This window comes from Hypomesus nipponensis, chromosome 22 (assembly GCF_054491055.1).
Source record: "Hypomesus nipponensis isolate SF chromosome 22, ASM5449105v1, whole genome shotgun sequence".
In the NCBI taxonomy this organism is placed as follows: domain Eukaryota; kingdom Metazoa; phylum Chordata; class Actinopteri; order Osmeriformes; family Osmeridae; genus Hypomesus; species Hypomesus nipponensis.
The window spans coordinates 14,686,251-14,707,156 of NC_140382.1; the positions used below are offsets into that span (position 1 = coordinate 14,686,251).

The window sequence follows — 20,906 nt, forward strand, 5'->3', positions numbered from 1 at the left end:
CAATCTAATTGACCCCAAAATGGCATAATACTACTAAATATTAGCCTACATTTGGTGCTTTGTTTGTAATATGAATAGTGAACTAAAGAGTAGCCTAATTTGTATCATATGATCAACTTTTGTAATAAAAAATGTGATTTCCTTATGCAACTCAACAGCAAGCATGGTGAACGATGAAACAAAAGTTTCAAAGCAGACAGGCCGTCTAGTTCATTTTTCAATCAGTAGATGGCGACAAAATATCCTTTGCTATCAAGACAGACCTCGCGACACGCGAGAATGGTGAATCTCAGTCTCTTTATTTCTCGCGGTAATTCGTACTTCCTCCTCTTTTACTCCCTGTAGCCAACATGGCAGTCGGCAAGAATAAGAGGCTGACCAAAGGCGGCAAGAAAGGTGCCAAAAAGAAGATGTAAGTATTATAATAAATGTATCAGATCGTACATTACACTTATATTAATGCAGTTGAGTGAAATAGGTTTTAGAAATGTGAGGGATGATTGAGATTTTAACTGGATGTTCTGAGCTCGGTGCTAGGCTCCTGAGCTCACCGCGCGTAGCCTAGTAGATGGCACACGTTTCATTACGTAAACGAGCTATAATTGTATGTAAAACGTCCATGTTTAATGTTGTCCGTCATGACGATGGAAGTTTGTGAATTCGGTAATCTTACAAAATGCTGAAGGGCAATTGGGTTACCCGGCTCTTTACCACTGACTGCCTAGCTAGTTACGGGTCGTGTAGCTAACAAAATGGCAGTTTCGGCAATCCTCGTTAGTATCAAGGAACATGACATTGTCACTTATTTGAGATTGACTGTACACCTAGGGTCTGAGCAAGCTTGTCCGTCATCCAGTGCATTTGAGTCACGTTCGGTGCTGCTAAGGGCACCACCCTCAGTGAGGCCTTAACGCCATGCTGAATCAAAACACGTTGTACATGACGTTTACGCACCTGATATGTTTCATACCAGTTATTGGATAGTTGACAAGAGAAATTAACGATGTAAACAGTATTTAATACTACTGCCCTGTTCTACGCAAACCCGTGCAGCGACGTGATTGCAGACCAATGCCACATAATGCTATGGTGTCGGGCAATCAAGACACTACTCCTAATTCTAAAGATCCACTTTCTTTTAGCGTGGACCCTTTCTCCAAGAAGGATTGGTATGATGTCAAGGCACCAGCCATGTTCAACATCCGCAATCTTGGCAAGACCTTGGTCACCAGGACTCAGGGAACCAGTAAGTCCAAAAGCTTCACATCAGATGCATGTGGTTGTTAACATTGGGACAGTTGTCAACTCTATGGACTTAAAAGTCGAATGTGAATTGAATGACTCTTAAATGAAGGATGAAAGTATAGCTAACCCTAAGGGAATGAAGTTGTTTTGCTCCCATATGACACCTGATTACCAGATAAGAGATCAGCTGAGGTTCCCTTATTTGGGCCCCATTTTGCCCCTCTTCCGGGGTCCTTCGCCTCGGTCAGTCACCATGCTTGTCGTCACCCCCCCTCAGGAATCGCCTCTGACGGTCTGAAGGGCCGTGTGTTCGAGGTGAGCCTTGCTGACCTGCAGAATGACGAGGTGGCCTTCCGCAAGTTCAAGCTCATAACTGAGGACGTGCAGGGCAAGAACTGCCTCTGCAACTTCCACGGCATGGACCTAACTCGTGACAAGATGTGCTCCATGGTCAAGAAGTGGCAGGTATGGACACTAGAGGGCCATGGAGAAATGCTGTGTGTTCAGGAGTACACGTTTCTTGACGTAATACAGATTTGCTGTCGAATATCAAACAACTTAAAGCTTAAGTTGTTCTGACCTAGATGCAGGGTCCAAGGATGCCGCTCTGCTGAGTTAAACTAACCGTTACTCCCTCACCCCCACCAGACCATGATCGAGGCCCACGTGGACGTGAAGACCACAGATGGGTACCTGCTGCGTCTGTTCTGTGTAGGCTTCACCAAGAAGCGCACCAATCAGATCAGGAAGACCTCGTACGCCCAGCACCAGCAGGTGCGTCAGATCCGCAAGAAGATGATGGAGATCATGACCCGCGAGGTGCAGACCAACGACCTCAAGGAAGTTGTCAACAAGCTGTAAGGCCAATAGCGTTCTGTGGAAACCCATACAGGCATGCAAACTAAAAGATGCAGAAGGGTGTACGAGTGTCTAATTTAACCCCATTTTTTGTCTCCCAGTATACCTGACAGCGTTGGTAAGGACATTGAGAAGGCTTGCCAGTCCATCTACCCCTTACACGACGTGTTCGTAAGGAAGGTCAAAATGCTGAAAAAGCCCAAGTTTGAGTGTAAGTAACCTAATGTTGAAAAATCGCCAACTCCTTTGACATCTTTGCCATTGACACAGTTGGAACTGACGACAATGCTCCTTGGTAAAATAAAGTAATGGTCCTAGGTTTTGTGAACCAGATGCTACATTGGTCTAACTGTTTGGTCTGTTGCCAGTGGGCAAGCTGATGGAGCTCCATGGTGAGGGTGGTGGCGGCACCACCGCGGCCAAGCCCACCGGGGACGACACCGGAGCCAAGGTGGAGAGAGCTGACGGCTACGAGCCCCCCATCCAGGAGACCGTCTAGAACACCCTCTGACAAGTTTAATAAAAAATGTAAATGACTGGAAACTGCTGTTTTTATTAACGTAGTTTAAACATTCATTTGAAATGCAGAATATCCTTTTAAAAGTAGTCAGGGTAGCAACTAAATTAAATACTCAAATGGTGTGGAACAGTTATTTTAAGGTATTAACTCGAGCAGTGGTTCTCAACCTTGGTCTTAAAGTACCACCCGTCCTGCACGTTTTAGATGTTTCCCTGCTCCAACACACCTGATTCAAATGAATGGTCTTTACCAGGCTTCTACAGAGCTAGATAACGACCCATTTATTTGAATCAGGTGTGTTGGAGCAGGGAAACATCTCAAACATGCAGGACAGGTGGTACTTAAGGACAAGTTTGAGAACCACTGCTCTAAAGGTATTCACGTGGGATGTGCAAAAATGGCTTGTCTTGTGAGTTGAGGCCTTTGAAGGGATAGATGGAGATTAAAATCCTGAATACATTTAATACTATGTCTTAAAAGAAAAAAACAAGCATATCCAGTCCTCTTTGCTATTAAAGTTTGGCAAGAATTTTAATATTTAAATGTGCATTTAGAGAACAATGACTTGCAACACCAACAGATGAACATTCAAATTTTAGAATCATTTTAATTGTACATGTATAAATATAAATAAACAAAGAACACATGGGTGGGTGGTTGAGATGTCCAATGGAATAGGATAGTCAGTAATGCCAAATTCTTCTATTTCCATTGTTACAAATCCATTCTGGTCTGTATGCCCTCGAGGCACAACATGGTTTCTGCGGTTACCACTGCAGAGTTCTGAGTCAGTCCGCCTCATGGCTCCACTAACACCGCTACATAGTTTTTAGGAACCAAGGCCCGTTTCCCTCTTAGATCTCCAAGGAACCACTCGTCATTCACAGACTCAAGGTTGGCTATGATGTCCCCCACCTAAAAGCAAAGATGGTATGATGACTGAAATGTGGCCTGTTGCGGTGTTGTATTCCAAGGACAATGCTAGTGGTGCCTTAGTACAATAAGTTGTCATTTTTCCACTTTTTGTGTTTATAAAATTTGAATGGGCTCACTCAAGACAGCTATGTGTTTCATGAGAAATATGGCAATCAGATGAAGAAGCCCTGTTTGCATTTGATGCTACAATACAATACTTGATGTCTTTCACCTGTATGGAGAGCTCTTCCTCGCAGTTGGACTGAAAGTCAAACAGTGCCTTGGCTCTCCCCGAACCACTGGGTTGTCTGCCCATCTCTGGGGAAAGGTCTGTTGGAAGAGGAAGATTTTATATATGTTTTTTCCAGTTTATGCTATAGATTGGTACAGAACAATAAAGATTCTAGTCATGTAGTAAGGTACTCTCAAACCGCTTGCATTAAATACACTTATTTGACCACAAGAGGATGCCCTAACATTATGCTCAAAACTGCTTGGATCTGCTGTAAGCAAAAGTACACCTATCCTTCACTCGAATAGGAGTACAGATACTCACGTTTAAAAAGACTGGTAAAAATTGAAGTACTGATTACATTTTTCAATTGTTTTTGTTAGAAACCTTTTTTTGAAAATATATTTTTCAAGCTTTTGAAACTTTTTTTTTCTTTTTTTCAGTGAAAGGAGAGAAACACCATGCCACCAAATTCAGATTAAAACTAAAGTAACAAGCCTGGCATGAACATTTAAGAAGTAGAAAGTACAGATATGTATTTTTTTTATACCAGAAAAATCTATTCAAGTACAGTAACAAAGTATTTGTACTTAGATATTTCCCATCTCTGCAAGTCTAGAAACCATGACATCATGAGTACATATCAGTGCCCATGTAGCCTGAACCCTGGCCGTCCCTAACCTGAGCTGCTGGTCTCCACGTAGGCCCTGGGGAAGACCCCCTCCCGGCCACCGAGCCTTCCAGAGCTCCAGTCTGCGTCTAAGTGCTGCAGGACCAGGATCCGCTCCCCCTGCTGGAAGGACAGGTCCTCCTCTGTCTGCCCGGCAAAGTCATAAAGAGCCACAGCCCACTGTGATCCTGAAGACGACAACTGAGAGGAAGAGAGACATAGCTGAGATGACGCCATACTCCATTGCCAAAGGCCATCAACATCCATGTGTGGCTATGTTTACTTGAATGGATCGATGGCTAGACCAATGAATCACATTTTAAGAGTGAATGAGTGAGCATTCACAATGCCATCTCGGGCTGTACCTGAACTGGTTTGGCAGCCTCTTGGGTCTTGGCCGGGGCAGTCATGCCTGAAAAAAAAGGTTAGTTAGGTTATTCAAAGTGTCCATAGAGACCTATACACACTGTATACTGAAAAGTAAAAAAAAAACGGATGTGTAAAGATCACTATGGTACTTTTCATTGCATTAATGCAGTCAGGAATGCCAGAGTAATACAATGTGCTGTGTTAACATTACAGAAAGAAACTTTTAGATATTTTGTATTCTTTTTTTACAATATTATTTGTTCAACCTTTCGAGCATGTTTTACTGAAACGTTTTTGAAATTATTTCCAAGATTCAAGAAAAAGAAAAGTATGAAGGACATCTCAAGGATGAGAGGAAAAATGTTTCCCCATAAAAGGTGCAGGTCAAGAAATGACTACTCTTTCTGGCGGAGCCTAACTGGTCCCTTGAGGAATAAAAAAACTAGAAACTAAAGTTAAACTATAACAGTCTAGACCACGGCCCAAAAACAAGTTTAAAACTGCGTACCGGGCAGAGCCATCTTGGAGGGTTGGGACTGTTGCTGAGTAGCAGGAGGTGGAGGCAGGTCCTCGATGATATCCACATAGTCGATGGGAAAGATTCCGGAGCAGCTTCCTACCTGTCCCCTTGCCCACTCCTCGCCCACGTACCCCAGCAGCCTGATCACGTCCCCCTCGGAGAATGTCAGCTCGTCATTTTGCTCGCCCTCAAAGTCAAACCGTGCCACACATCTGGGGCCGCTGTGGAGGAAGGGGGGGGGGGGGAATAACGGTGTAAGGAACACAAGGCATATTTAGAGTCTGTGGCTTTGAAGCTGCAAGTGGGATTCATCAACTTTCACAAATGAGAGGTTGGCGTGATGTTGGCATAACGGTTTATTGGATTGCGAGGATTCAATACAAAACCTCCAAACATCTAATTTCTGATCACCATACCTGACTGTAGCAGCTGGGGGCTTGGCCTTCCTGACATCTGTAGGTGTGGATGCATTTGACTGAAGAGAAAAAGTAGCGGCAAAAACGTCAAGCTCATTAACAAAACACGAGGGGTCTTCATCTACAAATCTGTACTGTTGACATTTAAACAACAAAGGAGGATTATTTCCCTCGGAACCCTAATTCTCAGAGCTCTAAATGTGTGGCGTGGAAGCCTCTCACCAGGACTTTGGCATAGCTAATGGGGAAGAACCCAGAGGATCCTCTGCAGGTGCCGCGGTACCAGTCGCTGTCCACCTGCTGCACCATGGTCACCACATCGCCTGCCCTCAGGCCCAGCTCCGATGGACCCTCTGGACACACAGTTTAATTAACTAGTGATCCCAATGTATTTATTTATTTTCGTATTTCCTTTCTTTGTTCAATTCATCACATAACATGATAGTTCAGTCATAAGCACCTCTCCAGGGAAATTAATGAGATACTTCCAGAGCAAGAATTACAGTAACCTTGGCTCAGATTTGGCAAAATGTTGACTTTAACAATATGTGCTATGTCTATACTTTTTATAAAATGTTTGTGTGAGAGACACATTACCTGGAGTAAAGTCATGGAGGGCCTGCACCTGCATACCAGGGTTATTTCTTTGGAATGGACACACTTCCTAAAAAAACAAAAGGATAAAACAAATGTTAACATTGCTGAATTGCCACTGTGAATTTCCAAGTCTCCAGTGTGACTAGACCATGGCCGTGTACCTGTGGTGTAGCCTGGGTGGGTACAAAGTGAGAGAGAGGAGTAATGATCTGCAGGTGACACTTCGGGACGCGTCCTCTGAGTTCTCCTATCTGGCATTCGAAGGTGTTAAGGTCCAACTGCTCCAGCAACAGCATCACCTCATTTCTCTGGCAGGAGAAAAACCAGCCATGTCATTTGACTCATTTCTGCTAATTCATCATTTTGTTTTGCACAGTTACAATAATATGTATGGGCATATGGCATCATCACGTACTGGTTAAAAGGGGAAAACATTATACAAATGAATAAATACAACTTTACATTCACAATACCACAGTAATTACCTGGAATGATAACTCATCTGGGTTTTTTCCTTGGTAGTCAAACTTTGTGATGCCATGAGGAAGTTCCAGCTAAGAGAAGAGCCACAACAACCAGTAAGGAGACAATTGACACACACATCCCAACCCAGCAACAGTTAACCCGAGTAAAAGGGACCTGTGTGTCTTTAAGAGCCAGACTCACCGTGTATTTATTATAGAGGTGGTGACCAGGTTTGGGTCTAGGGGGCAGTATGGGTCCCTTCCTTTTAGGCTTCTGAGCCTGGATCTGGGGCTGCATGGGTGAAGGACTTCCCCCTGGTGCTCCATAGGTGGAGGGGGCGCGGCCTGTTTTGTCTAGCCTGGGAGGAGGGGGCCGTCCCGGGCCAGCTTTGGCAGGAGGTGGGCGAGGAGGGGGGACCTTACCTCCAGTGGGTCTGGAAGAGTTGGATGGGATTTTGAGGTTAACTGAAAAAGGTTAACTGGGGCTTATGGTAGGTTACTCGTTTACAGTGGATCTGGCCACTACTGAGCACAGAGAAGACAAACCGATGGCTGCAGATTCAGTGGATTCATTACATTCAGTAGATCACTCACCGTGGGGGGAGAGATGGCTCTTGATCAAAACTGAAGGAATTCTGTCAATCGAAAAACAATATAACACTCCATTACATACAGCAAATAACCTTTTAACTGTAACTTCTCAAAAGGCTGGCCATAGGCTGGCCATATTACCGAGGACAAAGCCACCTGCATCTACTCCCCAAAACCCCCCTAAATAACCACGCATGAACGGAAACCAATCTCAACGTGAATATACTTTTAGCTTAGTCACTGCCAGCAGCCCACTATACAGTACGCGTTGTTTATGCTGACACTATGACTGACGTATGAATGCTGAATACGACTGGTTTATCAAGGCAAGCAGCCGCAGATAAAATGTTTTTCAGGACTGACGTACATTTTGCATTTTCAATTCTCTTTTCCAGTTGTGTGTTGTTCTGTTGGGTTTAGAGATGTTAAATGAGATGAGTCACAACAAAACAACATATAATTAAATGACAAGGAAAGAAGGCATTGAAAATGATGATATGTTGGTTGTTTTAAGCCTTTCCAATGCTTTCCAAGGGCTTTAATGGATTAACTGATACCTCTCAGAAGAGGAAGTTACAACTGTCAAACTGTTCTATTTCCTGTTTTTTGACCTGGAATAACAACAAAAACAGTACACTGGCTCTCACTTCAACCCCACTGAATGAGTGAGTCCACTCAAATTGTTTGTAAGCCTATGTATTTAATTACATTTTTCAATTATTGTTTTTTTAATTTAAATTGTATTTAGCAGATGCTTTTATCCAAAATGACATACAGCACAGAGGGTGATTTGGGGGAATCTTGATCTTCAGTCAAGTGGTCTAACCACTGAGCTATAGCTCACCCTGTATGTCTTTGAGTGTTAGTGAATGAGTGACAAAGTGAAGGTCTTACCTGGGAGGGCAGGCGTGTGATGGGGGATGGTGTGAAGCTTTGCCTATTGGGGATAGGGGTAGGGAGGGAGCCCACTGGCTTCTGAACAGGGAGAGGAGGAGGGAAGTCCGGAGATTCCTCAGAAACTGAGGGATGAACAACACAACTCGTCAATCTGGACAGACTGCTACTCAGAGGTGTGACAGTAACTATGCAGCAGCTGTACTCTAAACCCCTCAGGTAGTAGAATGCAAGGATCAAGTTCAGAACAGTCAGGGGTCAGGCCTGTGGGTGGTCCACTCACGTTTAACGGAGCCGTTCAGACTGGGCACTCTGATGGTGGTGGGTCGTCTGGTGATACTCTCTCTGGTGAAGGAGCCAGCGCTACGTACTGGCTTGACTGGGGTGTTGGCTGGGGACAGAGACAGGCAGTACAGATTAGACACTGGCAGACAGAAGGTCTAGATTTTAAAATACAGTTTTTCAGTCAGCAAAAAGCTATCTATAAATGGCTATAGCTTTTTAGATGTTTGTCTTGATCTAGTTATTGACTTCAGCATGGTGCCAACACATGAATGCTTGTGAAATTAGCTTAAAAGTTGTTTTTTCTTACTTGTGGGGCTTTCAACATAATCATTCTCTGGGGTGGTCTCCATAGACAGGAAGGTTGAGTTGTGGTTGTTGAGGTTCAATGGTTCCTTCCTAGGTGTGAGGGGAACCAGAGCCTGCACTTCCTCTTGGGAGGAGAAGGCCTTGGCCCGGGCTGCAACAGAGGGCAACGAGGGGGGCAAGACTGCAATCTTGGTGGGAGGGGTTTCCGATTCCTCCTTAGATGGTAGGTCTACCGAAGGCTTTCTAGGACGTAGGGGTCTGGGGGCTTGGGTAAAGACAGTGGGTTGAAGTATGGTAGAAGGTAATGAATCAAAGAAGGGGGACTTGATGGAGGGTCTAGGGGCGAGGGCAGGTTTGGCAGCCATGGATGAAGAGACTGCCCCCTGGTGGTTGTTAGTGGTACCCTGCGTTTCATCTCTGAGGGTTTTGATGGAGGCTCTGGGGACCAAGGCAGGTTTGGTGGCCACTGGGGGGGCTTTGAGGTGAGCGTTTCTGGGTCGGGGTTCAGGATATCCCTGGGCAGCTTCCCCTTCTGTTCCTTCATCTGTGCTGGCCTGGCTTTCGAAGGCTTGGATCCGGGCCCGGATGTTCCGTTGGCTGTGGAGGGCACTCATGTCGCTCTGGTCACTCTCGTCTGATTGGTCACTGGAGTCACAGCTCTGACCGCATAGGCCGTCTGCACAAAATACCTCCAACAGCTCCTGCAGGTACTTATTGGAGGAACAGTCTGTTTTCGCAATGGGGGTCACTTGAGTACATTCACCGTTGTCACTGAGTCTGACCAGGGTCTGAACTTTGACCTCTTCTGGGATTGGTTGCTTGAGGGATTTCAAACGAGGAAGTGGAGTGGGTCGTTTGGCAAGTACCGGTTCTGCTGAAGAAGGGACAGCGTGCTGGGACGAGATGGCAGGTGAGTCTGCCTGGGTCGAAACAGGTTCAGAGGGTTTGTTTGAGGTTTCAAAACTCACAGAAACAGATGGGGTGTGTGTGTTTATACAGCTGTCTGGCAGACTGGGTGGAACTACAGCTGACTCGGTTTTGCTTTGGCTGCCAGTGGTAATGGATGCTGTCTGAGTTGAGTTCAGTTTGGTGTCGCCACAACCCTGAGTTTCACAGGTCAAGTCACATCGCAAAGGCTTTGGAGGTGAAGGTCTTGGTGGCTTTAGAGGCTTTTGACCTGTTTTGGAATCAATGAAGACACAAGTTTAAGCATCTAGTGTTTAGTACATTTTGATTTGGAAAAGAACAATACAGTGTCAAATCAGAAACAAGAAATTAAATGTACAATCATTTAAATAAATTGCGACTCTGAAATATTGCTGTATTCAGAATTAGTGAACATATCAGAATCAGAAGGTAAATGCTGCTATCAACACTGCTTTAACAAGTTTTACCTGTAGAGTTTTTCTTTATTGGCAGCGAAGCCTCTGTCTGTTCTGGTGTAGCTGTGACAGTGGTGTCTTCCTCTGTAGGGTCAGTTTGGGTGGAGATCGTTGTGGATTGGCGAGGGGCTGCGATCGGTGTGGTAACGTGTTCCTGGGTCTTCTCTTTGATGACCTGGTCATAGGATGGTGGGGGCTAAGACACGAGAGAGAGGGGTGCACACACACACACACGTCACTCACACACACCTGGGTTAGCAAAGCAAAGATTGCTGTTGTGTTGGTTTGTTTCTGGGACATTTCCAAACACACAACATGCAAATCAGGTTTTGATGTCAGTATTAGTTGATGCACCTTTTAAGGCCTGAATGACAGTCACTTCAGGGGAAACATGCTGTACCTGGGTGGAGTTTTGGAGGGCCCCTGTCCAGACAGGTTGGGTTGGGGGTGGGGGTGAACTGAAGGACCCAGAGGTAGCTGGGAACCAGGTGTTACTGGCCAGCGGCTCCGCAGACAGGATGGTGATTTCTGGTCGTCTGAAACACAAGACCCAGTTCTATTCGTGATCGTAATCTCCCACAATGCACTCACCTACTTACCCGGATTAAAAGACGACCATGAATTAAGATCGAATTGTGTTTTTACATTTTATTGATCATGGGACAGTACTCAATTTCATCATGACAACCCTGTGTTATGGAGCATTAGGGTAAAATGAAATAATATGAAATGAATGTCAACCTAGGAACAAGCTTTGTTCATTTAGTCCCAGTGAAGAAAAAAAAAAAAGAACTATAAATCTGAAATAAGAAACATATGTATAGCATGCTAGCTCTTTCTGATTCATTTCAAACATCTGCAGGAGATGTATGAAACAAAGGAATGTATTCAATCAATGGTGCCTTGGATTTTCCTACGTTGAACTACACAACCGACGATGACCTTTATCCCCACCTTCTGTCCCTGGTGTGGTCACTCTGAGAGACGCTTCTTGCTGTGGGATGAAAAGACAACTTATGTTTTTCATTGTAGATACAGTATTTTCCGTTTATAAACATAAATGGAAACTACTTTGAGGGAGAAAAATACATAAAAATACAAATAAAAAATCGACTCACTTCTTTTGATGGCAGCTCGTATTGAGGACAGGGGTCCCTGGCTGAAAAGACAACAGAATGGGTGAGGCACTTTTCTTGGATGTGAAGGAGAACCTTCCAGCACATCAAAGAGTTTTCCAACTCCTCGTATAACGTACAGGGATAACTCAATACAGCAGGATCTCCTTGCATGAGCCCAAAGGCCACATAACGAACACAAAAGGCACACAACTGTTTGTAACATGATACAGATTTTCAGTTTCAAAAAGATAAAGTTGATCATTAATGAATACTTTTTTCATTATCTCAATATCACAAGCGTTAGCAGAAGCACACTTTGACCCTCTGAGCTAATTTTTTCACACTTTCATTTTCAACCCCACCCTACCAATATACTTTAACCAACCTCTTCAGAGTCCCAGAAGCTAAAAGCACAAGCTACATTAGAGCCTACCTCGGGATAAAGAGAAGGCCTCATCTCCAGCCCAAGACAGAGACCATTATGAAAATGTATTTTAGCCCTACTATGCAACTTCCCTCTCTGGCACAAATCTACATTCTTAATGGAAAACCAATTCCGGAAGATACAGTCTATCTCCAGTACAAATAATCCATTGTTGCATTTAAAAAATTATGTATTTCTCAGCTATGACTTCCTGGTTGTGCTCTGTTGCGGTCGTCATGGGAGTCCATCCCCATGACAGTGGGACCCCAGTGATGCTAAACTCTATCAGGAGTGGGGAGATGAGAGAGAGACCCTGTATGACTGGCATCTAATGTATCCTTCTTTAAAAGACTAAGGTGAACCATACTAGGGAAAAGTTACATGACTGGTTTGGACAACTGAATACAAGTCCTTTAAGAAAGGGTAAGAGAAAACAAGTATATTGTTTTACAATGACATCAACCTATTTTATGATTTCACAATGTGGCGTGAAATCATTTTGGGTTACAGATTCAGGACTTTAACACAAGTAGAACAAGCCCACTGTGTTTTTCACTTAATCAGGGAGGGAAGACCTCAACTTGGCTCTCACGGCATAAACAACTGTGCCCATTCAAAAAGCTGTGACCTTCGTGCCCAGTGTCCGCCAGTCCATCAATGAGGATGGATCAGTGTATTGTCTGGCTGTTCACAAGCTCCCAATCAGCAAATCTGCCTCTTAAAGGGACAGCATTCCAACACAGGAGAGAGACAGAGCATCTGGGAGCATAACCTCAACACAAGGTTTGCCGAGAAGTACCAGAGACTTACCAGCAAAAACTGTGTTCTGTAAGTGTTTAATGAGACATTTTGTGTTGTGATTTTGTACAGCACACAATACCTTTAAACCCTGAATGAACATGAAGTAAATATACATTATACTTTGGTTATACATACCTGGAAATGAAATGCTCTGGCTTATTTCTCTCAGACCGATCTGCAATGAAAGACAAAAAGCAATTTTAACAATAACGATTCAGTCTAAACATACTGTATGTACAGATAGTTGGTTTCTCAACAGTAACTTAAATAACTTGTTCCAACTGGATCAATCACCAAGTGTTTTATTCCAATGTGCAAACAACAGATTCATTTTTTTCAAATTAACACAGATTTTTCTTGAGGCAGTCTCCTTGCCCACATCAGGAATCAGGAAGTATGGACAAACGAGAGTGTTAGTCAGCCATTCTCAAATTCTGCATGTTCTTTCAATAGATGCCATTGTGGATGCTTTAAATTTACGAGGCAGAATGACATTCAGGACAAGCTTTACAGGTGTCACCGCTCCTGAAGAAAACCAGATTGTGACATCAAACATTCCTACACTACGACTAGTACCAGTTCACAAACTATAAGCTATTACATGGTAGGTACACTGACATTTTCTAAGCTGAGCTATCTATACACTACTGGTTCTATTACTACTAGTTTACTTTGAGCCAGTGTGACCTGGTTTCCAGACTCTGTTTAAAATTGATGTTTTTTATTTGTGCTGGGAGTAAAAGGTAGCTCTCACTGTTTGCAAGGCTATCTCACAGTTCTGCACACAGGACTATCATGTAGCCAAACACCCCAACAAAAACAGGTTCCATAGGAGTACACACCATCATACAGGTGAGGGGAGAGTGTATTTGCATCGTCAGTCATTTACAAACAAACTAAAGCTTTGTGTTACTGTAACACATGACCTCACACCAACGACACTGTAGGATAATCCCCCTCACATTACTAATGCCTCTGCCTCGTGTCACTTGTATGGAAATGATAGGCCAATGATCCCATATGAAAACATGATACACGTTATACACTTGCACTCACTAACTTTTCCTTACTTTAAGAGAAGTGTGAGGGGAACAAACTGAAGGACAGAACGAGGAAACATTTTGACTATGTTTACATACTGTAGATCAAGTGCCAACTCCTCCCCACAATGTCACAATATGTGAATTATAACATTCATATTAATGTCCCCAAGCATCATTATCATTGATTAAATGGTCCATCTACACTTTTGAAGTAACATCTATAACTCACTGTTAATATTATTGCTTCACTAACCAGACAGTGTATATTAAATATAGACTCTCCTACCTGTTTAACTGATAACATTCATGTATTATTTTGTTAATATCCCAGAGATGGTAAGTCGTTCGCCAGATTGTGTGTGTATAAGTGTGTGTGTGTGTGTAAAGGAATACACCACCCAGTGGATAGGGCTGGCTCTTCTAGACACCTCTCCACTGGTGTGTTGAATAGGCCAATCTGAGTCGATGGAATGTGGTCATTCTGGAAATATTCCACCAAACCTACTCCCAGCCTGCTATTCCATTGCAAATGAAAAACGCCAACAAGGAACTGTTGGGGTTGGTTTCCAACACCTGTGTTGACTTTCCAGAATAGGATGAAGACCTCTGTTTCCTGTGTAAAGCATCATTATGGTGGCCTTGTTGGCACTGGTGTTTGGGCTGCCAAGCTTTTTAATCACCTATGTAGACCCACCTTTTCTCCTCCTATTGTTGTGTTGTCACACCCTAAAAACACACATACTTTTGTTCTTAACTCTTCTGTCGTTTGATAGGCAACTGGTGGTAGGTGCTAGTACTGCAGTAGGGTGGCATATGCATGAATGAACAATTCACTGACCCACATACAATATATATGTGCGAATTAGATATGCTTGTATCAAATCCAACTTTTATCACAGGAACTACATTGTAGATGTTGTTTAGAAAGCCCCAATGGACAAACATCACAACATTCTTTTCCTTATAGAAGTTGCTTGGCAAGAAAAAGTGAAAGTGAGTAACAGTTTTCTCCGATTTTGTCATGGTTGATGTAATCAATGATGGAAGTCTATCTTCCAGGATTGTTGACAATTCCTGAAACAAAATATCCCAACAGTTTTCCTGGGATACTTGGAATGTATTATTATTGGCTAACTCAGGGTGACCTGACCCACTTTCAATGCAGAGACAGAGACAGAAACAGCCAGATCACTGACTGCTTCTCAAGAGGGTTTGCTGGCCAGGAAGGACCTGCTCATAGCTATTATGTCATGACTTATTATGTCAACTCCTCACTAGGGAGAACGGAGGGATGGATTACAACGGAAGTTTTCAAGACAGTACCCACTAAATATGCTTCTTTCATAACACTTCTTAGATGGAGACCATAACTCTCGTTACGTAAACAAGTTAAAAAGACACATAGTTCTTACTTTGCTTATCATTTTGTTATAAAATATGGAGAAAGGGGAAAGCCCTTGAACACATACCACTCTTACAAGCCCACATGCTAACGTCACTCTAACGACACAAGAGAAGACCCTCTACAAAGAACAAGTGGTGGTGTGGGGAGGGGGGTTTGGACGAAGAAAAAGAAAAAAACAATTTATCACGCTGTGCAAGCAGAAACTTCAAACTGCAGAGGTCGTGGGCAGGCTGATTCCCTACAGAGGCTGAGGGCATGGTGAAGCAACACACACAGCGGTGAAGTCAAAGCCCGTCTCAAGCCTGCAAACGAACTCAGGTACAAGGCAAGCAGACACGGGCATGTAAGGACACTCACATTTCAATGTGCATTGTCCTAACCCTGATTCTAAGCTTCCTCCAAAACTCTATCAGGATTGTAGCTCGGGGTGCATATCCTAATTCCCATACCGGACACCCCTTCAGTGGTGTAAGCCTCACCTCGTACCTCAAGGTTGACACCTTTAGAGGTGGGGAAAAAATGGAGGACCAGGGTCGTTTCCAGGGCTGTTTGACAGGTGAGTGGAGCAGCTGTACTCCTGGCCGGGAAAGGGAGGCTCATAACGGAGTTTACGAACCGTCGCCATGAAGACGTCTGGAGAATTGTTCGAAATCATTCCGATGTTTGGGATTCTCTCTAGACATCTGTTTGTTTGAAACGGTATGGAGTTACATGTGTTGTGGTAGTAATTAAAATGCCATAGTCCAGAGGATATGGTCTTCATCAATCAGCATTACCAACAAGGAAAGTTTAACTTTCACACTGAAAACCATTTGTGACCAAATTATGTTACTTGTGGATAGCATGCTAGACGTTCAATAAATTCTGATGGTGAACATAAGTCATAGTTATTGATTTAGTCATTTAAAGAATTTCTGGGCAAATAAACTCTTCTAACATCTTGCTTTGACGAATGGAACGTGACAAAATCCACAGTCACACAAAAAAAAATCACACAAAACGCACACCCTGACAGATTTGGGTGGTTCCCTAAACAAAGATACAATGACCATGATGTCACCTGATCTGCTCCAAAAATAACTTGGTATGGGTGCAGCCAATCATGGAAATGCGGTAAACATGCCTTGACATCATAGAGAGATGGGGGACAGCCAAAAGGGCCTGTTCCCCCCACTCACCACACACCAAGCAGGCCACCTGCCTGGAGGGGCAGGCCAGACCCCCACCCAGGAGACAACTGTCGAGGCAGGGAAGGGGAAGGGGGAGGGGGGCTTCATGGAGGGTTTGGCTGGGCTGGCATGGTTGGGTGTATGCCTCACAAGGAAGATTAGCTCATAGCTCTCAACCACTTAATGTGACACAATTATAACGACAATCTATTTGATGTATTTCAAAACCAGCATGATGGTTGAGTGACATTACATGAACTTGTTGGATTGGACGTTATTTTTTAACTGGACATTAAAAAACAACAACACTGTGGCTAAATTATGAGGTGTCAGACCTGTCAGTTACAATTTGTCTGCCACAATAGCTGCACTGTCTGCCAGACAAGGATGACACATCACAGGCGTGTGAGGTGGATAAATAGAACTGCCTGCATGAACATGTAGTTACAGCCATTCTGGCACTGGGAGACAGGATTTCAAACACTTTGCATTTTGACAGACCATGGAAGCTGACTCAAATTAAACTGACTGCTTCGCTATGATGTACACCGAGAGACTGGCTGGCTTCCTGAATAAAGGCAACATTCACTGAGTAATGCAGTGAGGCTGGGTCAGCCACAACACATTTTGTCAGCTTCGTTTAGTGACCAATATCATATTCACTCATATTGGCAATCTGAGGCATATTGTATTGCTTCAATACAGACGTTGTCAAAGCAGATAATTCCAACATCTACTAAGCCTACTGAAGTTGAAAGAATTAGGCTAAGTTTTAATCGGTTGTGGCGTTTTTTCGACTCACTTTGTTGCAGGGCCAACACATGCCAACTCACGTTTCTCCACCGGATGATACCATATTAAGTGACATATTGCTGACTCACGGTAAAATAACGAAAATCGTTAAATATTTTGTAGCAACAACTGTTGTCCTTTTGGAAAACACACCTTGGCAGCCTTGGCTACAGCACTTATACACAAGGACTTCACCTTTTGAAAACGGGCGACATGCTACGGAAATAAAGATTCCTGGAATAAGCTACCAAGTGTAGGCTTTACACACACCACTCGCGATACTTTGAGACAAAAGACGTTCCAAGTTTTTACACATCTACACTTTCCTACCTGTGACTTAATTTTCAACTTTACCTGTTGCTTGATTTCGGTTCCGCAATTCTCTCAGCTCCTCCTCCTCTTCATCACGATTGCCTATTGCTTCAGCCATTAAGGACGAGAACTGATGAGGAGAAAAGTTAATTTACCGAATTAAAGTTTTTGAACAATATAGCTTATTGTTCTGCAGTAGACGAGAATACTTTTTCAAAAATTGTGTCTAATAGTGGTATGTAAGAGCAGATTTTTTTTACCGATTAACGTAGTAAAATGTTGGTAAACAATTGAACGACATTCAAAATAAAGCACCTACCTTGTCAACACGATAATCACTTAAACTCGAGACGTGAAAGTCAGGACAATTTGGGCTGACCGTACAGTAAACGGACTGGAGGTGGTGCTTATTTGAGTTGAAAAAAGGAGTGGCAGACAAACCACATCTAAAGTTCGTTCGTATTGCCCCACCAATCACAGAAAATTAAATAAACAAAAAAATAATCCAATGACAAACGCCAACAGAACATAAATAATGGACAGCAAGTTTGCGCTCGAGTTTCCATAAATGTTGGCTACATCGTGTATAGGCTGATGAGAAAAGGTTGGTTGAGTTTAAACCCTGCTATTCGCTCTCATTGAGATCATGAGCGGACCTCCGCCCAATATGATGATGACCTCTCTCGCTCTCTTCTCCATCTGTCTGACTCATGTTTCTGTGTGAATGGGAAAGATACGCATGTCTGTACGCGTTTCGTTCTTTCAGGTAGCAGACATTAGCAATCTTCCCCAAACACTACTCCTATGACTCAACTGAAACTGCGGCACACGTTAAAGTTATAGATACACAATATGTTAGCAAAAGTAATGTTTTTATGTTATTTAATTTGCCTAATTTGGGGCCTTTTCGCATCGTAGTGTCTCCCCCCGGAGCAGCGGCGTAACAATGACTTGGCGGGCCCGAGTGCAGATCTCACCAACGGGCCCCTTAACCGACCTATCATAGGGCGAAATTATGGAGCGTTGATGTTAGCAAGACGCATGGAAATGTACTTATTATCAGTGTTGCGTCTAAACACGTTCATGAACTTTTGGTGAACGTGAACTGAACGTAACCTACTGTATTACTGCCTGATGAACAATACTGTGCAGTGGATGCATTCATTCTGGTGTCTGTGAATGGCGCGTTCACACTTTTTAATTTTGTTTAATAAGGTGCCAGATTTCTAGAGACTTCCAGGCTAAAAACACACCGTTAACAGTCTTGTGTCCAGGGTTACCCAACCTGTCAATCGCTGCGTGTTCTTTATTTTTATTTATTTCTTTCTTCTACTGTCTATTCATGGCAAGTGTGAGAACGCCGAATTGCGTGGAGGCAGAGAGTGGTATTGCAGACGGCAGCCACATAGGCCTATTGAAAAAAAGAACGGAACTAACTTAGTTCATTATTTGGAGCATTAAACTTAGTTCAACATTTTGAATTATGAACTATGAACTGAACTAGTTCATGTAGAAAGTGAACTTTCCCAACACTGCTTATTACAATACACATTGTGAATTGATTGATTAGCCATGATGAGTGATTAGCCTATCTAGCGTTAGCTATTTTCCAACAACATCCTGCACATTGTTTTCAATATATAACCTGGCTGCTGCCTTATGCCTATACGTGCATTTAATGACGTTTAATAGCCATGTCTAAATGCATTCAGTAGGCTATACCAGACAGTAAACGTTAGCCTACCCTGGTGGCTGAGTTTCACTCATTGCTGTTGGGCTGGGGGTCAGACGTAGCGTCCTCGCCACAAATCCAAATGATGATAATTTTGCCAGCTTTGCCACCCTTCCATCCTGCTCTTTGCGTTCGTGCCGCTTCCTGCAGCCACTTTTGTGTTTTAGAATGTAGGGCATGGGGTAGCGTAACCGCAATTACTCAACACACAAGGCGCAACACAACAGGATGGCAAACGATCACAACGTGTGGGTGGGATATTGAATCGTTGACAACATATTACCCAGACAATATTACTTAATAAAAACGAAATTCGTTTCATTCAGCAAATGGCAAATGAGGCTGAATGAATTAGGCTATTTGCTGTTGTTAAAACTGACTATTGTTAAAATGTTTATTGGACAGGTGAGAATAACTGACACCATAATTGAGAAATGTTTGTGAATTGATCGGACTGGATCATATGTTAACCTTTCTGTGATTTACGCGGAGAGGGGCCCGGTCAGTTCTTCAGGTAGAGTTCTCACTTGAGATCGAGGACGGGCCCCCTTTCGCCACGGGCCCTAGTGCAGCTGCACTCCCTATAGTTACGCCACTGCCCCGGAGGCCAAACGAGATGTTTGCAAGACTGCGCGAAAAAAGTTTTTGCAAGACAGCGCGAAAAAAGTTGACTGCAGCTCAGTCTTTGACCAATTGATGTCACTATTACCTCAACAATTCATAAACACAACAAATGTCTGGAACAGACCGTCAGACAGACAGACAGACAGACAGACAGACAGACAGACAGACAGACAGACAGACAGACAGACAGACATAGATAGATAGATACATTTGCTGAAGGGGCAGTGCACAAATTACATGCTCAAAGAACATACTGTATAGTGGGATTTGTGACAAGTGTCATATCTCTAAACTGCCACATGGGGGTAGCACATGCAACTACATCCAGAAAAAGGTATTTGAAACCAGAGAAGTGCAAAGTTCCTCTTGCCATGTCATGTTCTAATGAAAGGCCCTACTGACAATGACTTCGATGTACAGTAGTTTCACTTGCTGTTGACAAATATGCTTGCTGTAAATTGCTTTTTAAGCAAATCCAAGCAGATTTGCGGGATTTTTAAGCAAATCCAAAGGGACTGAAATCTAAATTAAAAAGCACACCCTCATTAGCATCCTCTATCAGAGTAGCAGTGATGGATATCTAAACCCAAAGTGAACAAAATTGTAAATGAGCAGATCTGAGATAAAGAACTATAAGTTCCCAGCATAATGAAGTGGACTGTGATTACTTAGTGATTTTATCCACTGAGAAATTTGACTGACATTTACATTACAAATATAATTTAGTTATGTTTGGTTTGCGGAAAGGTATTCTACTGTACTTGCATTAAATGAAGCTTAAAGTGCCAGCAGACCTGTTGTCTGAATCTGTTTACCATGCATTTGTTTACCATGCATTTGTTTACCATGCAAATCTTTTGATATGAAATATACATTTCTAATCCGATTCCATGCTGACCCCCCTCTGTCCTCTCCCTTGCATAAACCTCCAGGTTGCCATAGCATCAGCTGAAGAGCACAGCAGGTTTTGTGTTTTTGGGGTTGGTCACATGGAAGGACACTACTCCGCTGGAGACACCAGATGCGACGGACCTATACTGTACTTACGGGGAGATTTTCTGTACCCTTGTTTTGCACAGTCAGCCTCAAAGTCTTTCCCTCTCTATTTTTGTTTGCAGATTCTCTCATTTTTCTTTTAATTGTATTTTTCTTTCTCTAGTTTCTTCCCACTCTCCCTAAATGGTGACTCCACTTGGCCCGTATCCAAGAGCACTCCAGGGCC

At 43.3% G+C, this 20,906-nt stretch overlaps 2 protein-coding genes across 3 annotated transcripts; one reads left to right on the forward strand and one right to left on the reverse strand.

The window, feature by feature from the left end:
• Positions 1-284: 284 nt before the first annotated feature.
• On the forward strand, positions 285-2,646 carry rps3a (ribosomal protein S3A). Its single transcript, XM_084686778.1, has 6 exons — positions 285-412; positions 1,143-1,246; positions 1,523-1,710; positions 1,894-2,102; positions 2,205-2,314; positions 2,472-2,646. Exons 1-6 carry the CDS (start codon positions 351-353, stop codon positions 2,600-2,602), a joined length of 804 nt encoding a protein of 267 aa, XP_084542904.1. The 5' UTR covers positions 285-350; the 3' UTR covers positions 2,603-2,646.
• Positions 2,647-3,210: 564 nt separating this feature from the next.
• sh3d19 (SH3 domain containing 19) lies at positions 3,211-19,134 on the reverse strand. Of its 2 annotated transcripts, none has more exons than XM_084686777.1 (22): positions 19,073-19,134; positions 17,371-17,458; positions 12,743-12,782; positions 11,383-11,423; positions 11,219-11,258; positions 10,665-10,800; positions 10,277-10,460; positions 8,884-10,059; positions 8,575-8,682; positions 8,292-8,416; positions 7,401-7,441; positions 7,009-7,240; positions 6,828-6,896; positions 6,504-6,650; positions 6,343-6,409; positions 5,968-6,098; positions 5,746-5,804; positions 5,318-5,550; positions 4,806-4,852; positions 4,452-4,641; positions 3,771-3,868; positions 3,211-3,538 (listed from the first exon to the last, which is right to left on the reverse strand). In XM_084686777.1, exons 2-22 carry the CDS (start codon positions 17,444-17,446, stop codon positions 3,422-3,424), a joined length of 3,357 nt encoding a protein of 1,118 aa, XP_084542903.1. In that variant the 5' UTR covers positions 17,447-17,458; positions 19,073-19,134; the 3' UTR covers positions 3,211-3,421. The 2 variants fall into 2 exon arrangements, with proteins under 2 accessions (XP_084542903.1, XP_084542902.1); XM_084686776.1 differs by lacking the exon at positions 19,073-19,134 and adding an exon at positions 17,648-18,240.
• Between the last annotated feature and the right edge of the window lie 1,772 nt (positions 19,135-20,906).

Excerpts from the sequence above, each read along its gene's own strand:
- sh3d19 (XM_084686777.1), bottom strand. The coding sequence starts at position 17,446 with ATGGCTGAAGCAATAGGCAATCGTGATGAAGAGGAGGAGGAGCTGAGA. Across the intron at positions 10,060-10,276 it reads AATAAAGAAAAACTCTACAG|GTCAAAAGCCTCTAAAGCCA; the intron begins GTAAAACTTGTT and ends ATTCCAAAACAG. Across the intron at positions 6,410-6,503 it reads CCACCCAGGCTACACCACAG|GAAGTGTGTCCATTCCAAAG; the intron begins GTACACGGCCAT and ends TTGTTTTTTTAG.
- rps3a (XM_084686778.1), top strand. The coding sequence starts at position 351 with ATGGCAGTCGGCAAGAATAAGAGGCTGACCAAAGGCGGCAAGAAAGGT. Across the intron at positions 413-1,142 it reads AAAGGTGCCAAAAAGAAGAT|CGTGGACCCTTTCTCCAAGA; the intron begins GTAAGTATTATA and ends ACTTTCTTTTAG. Across the intron at positions 1,247-1,522 it reads CACCAGGACTCAGGGAACCA|GAATCGCCTCTGACGGTCTG; the intron begins GTAAGTCCAAAA and ends ACCCCCCCTCAG.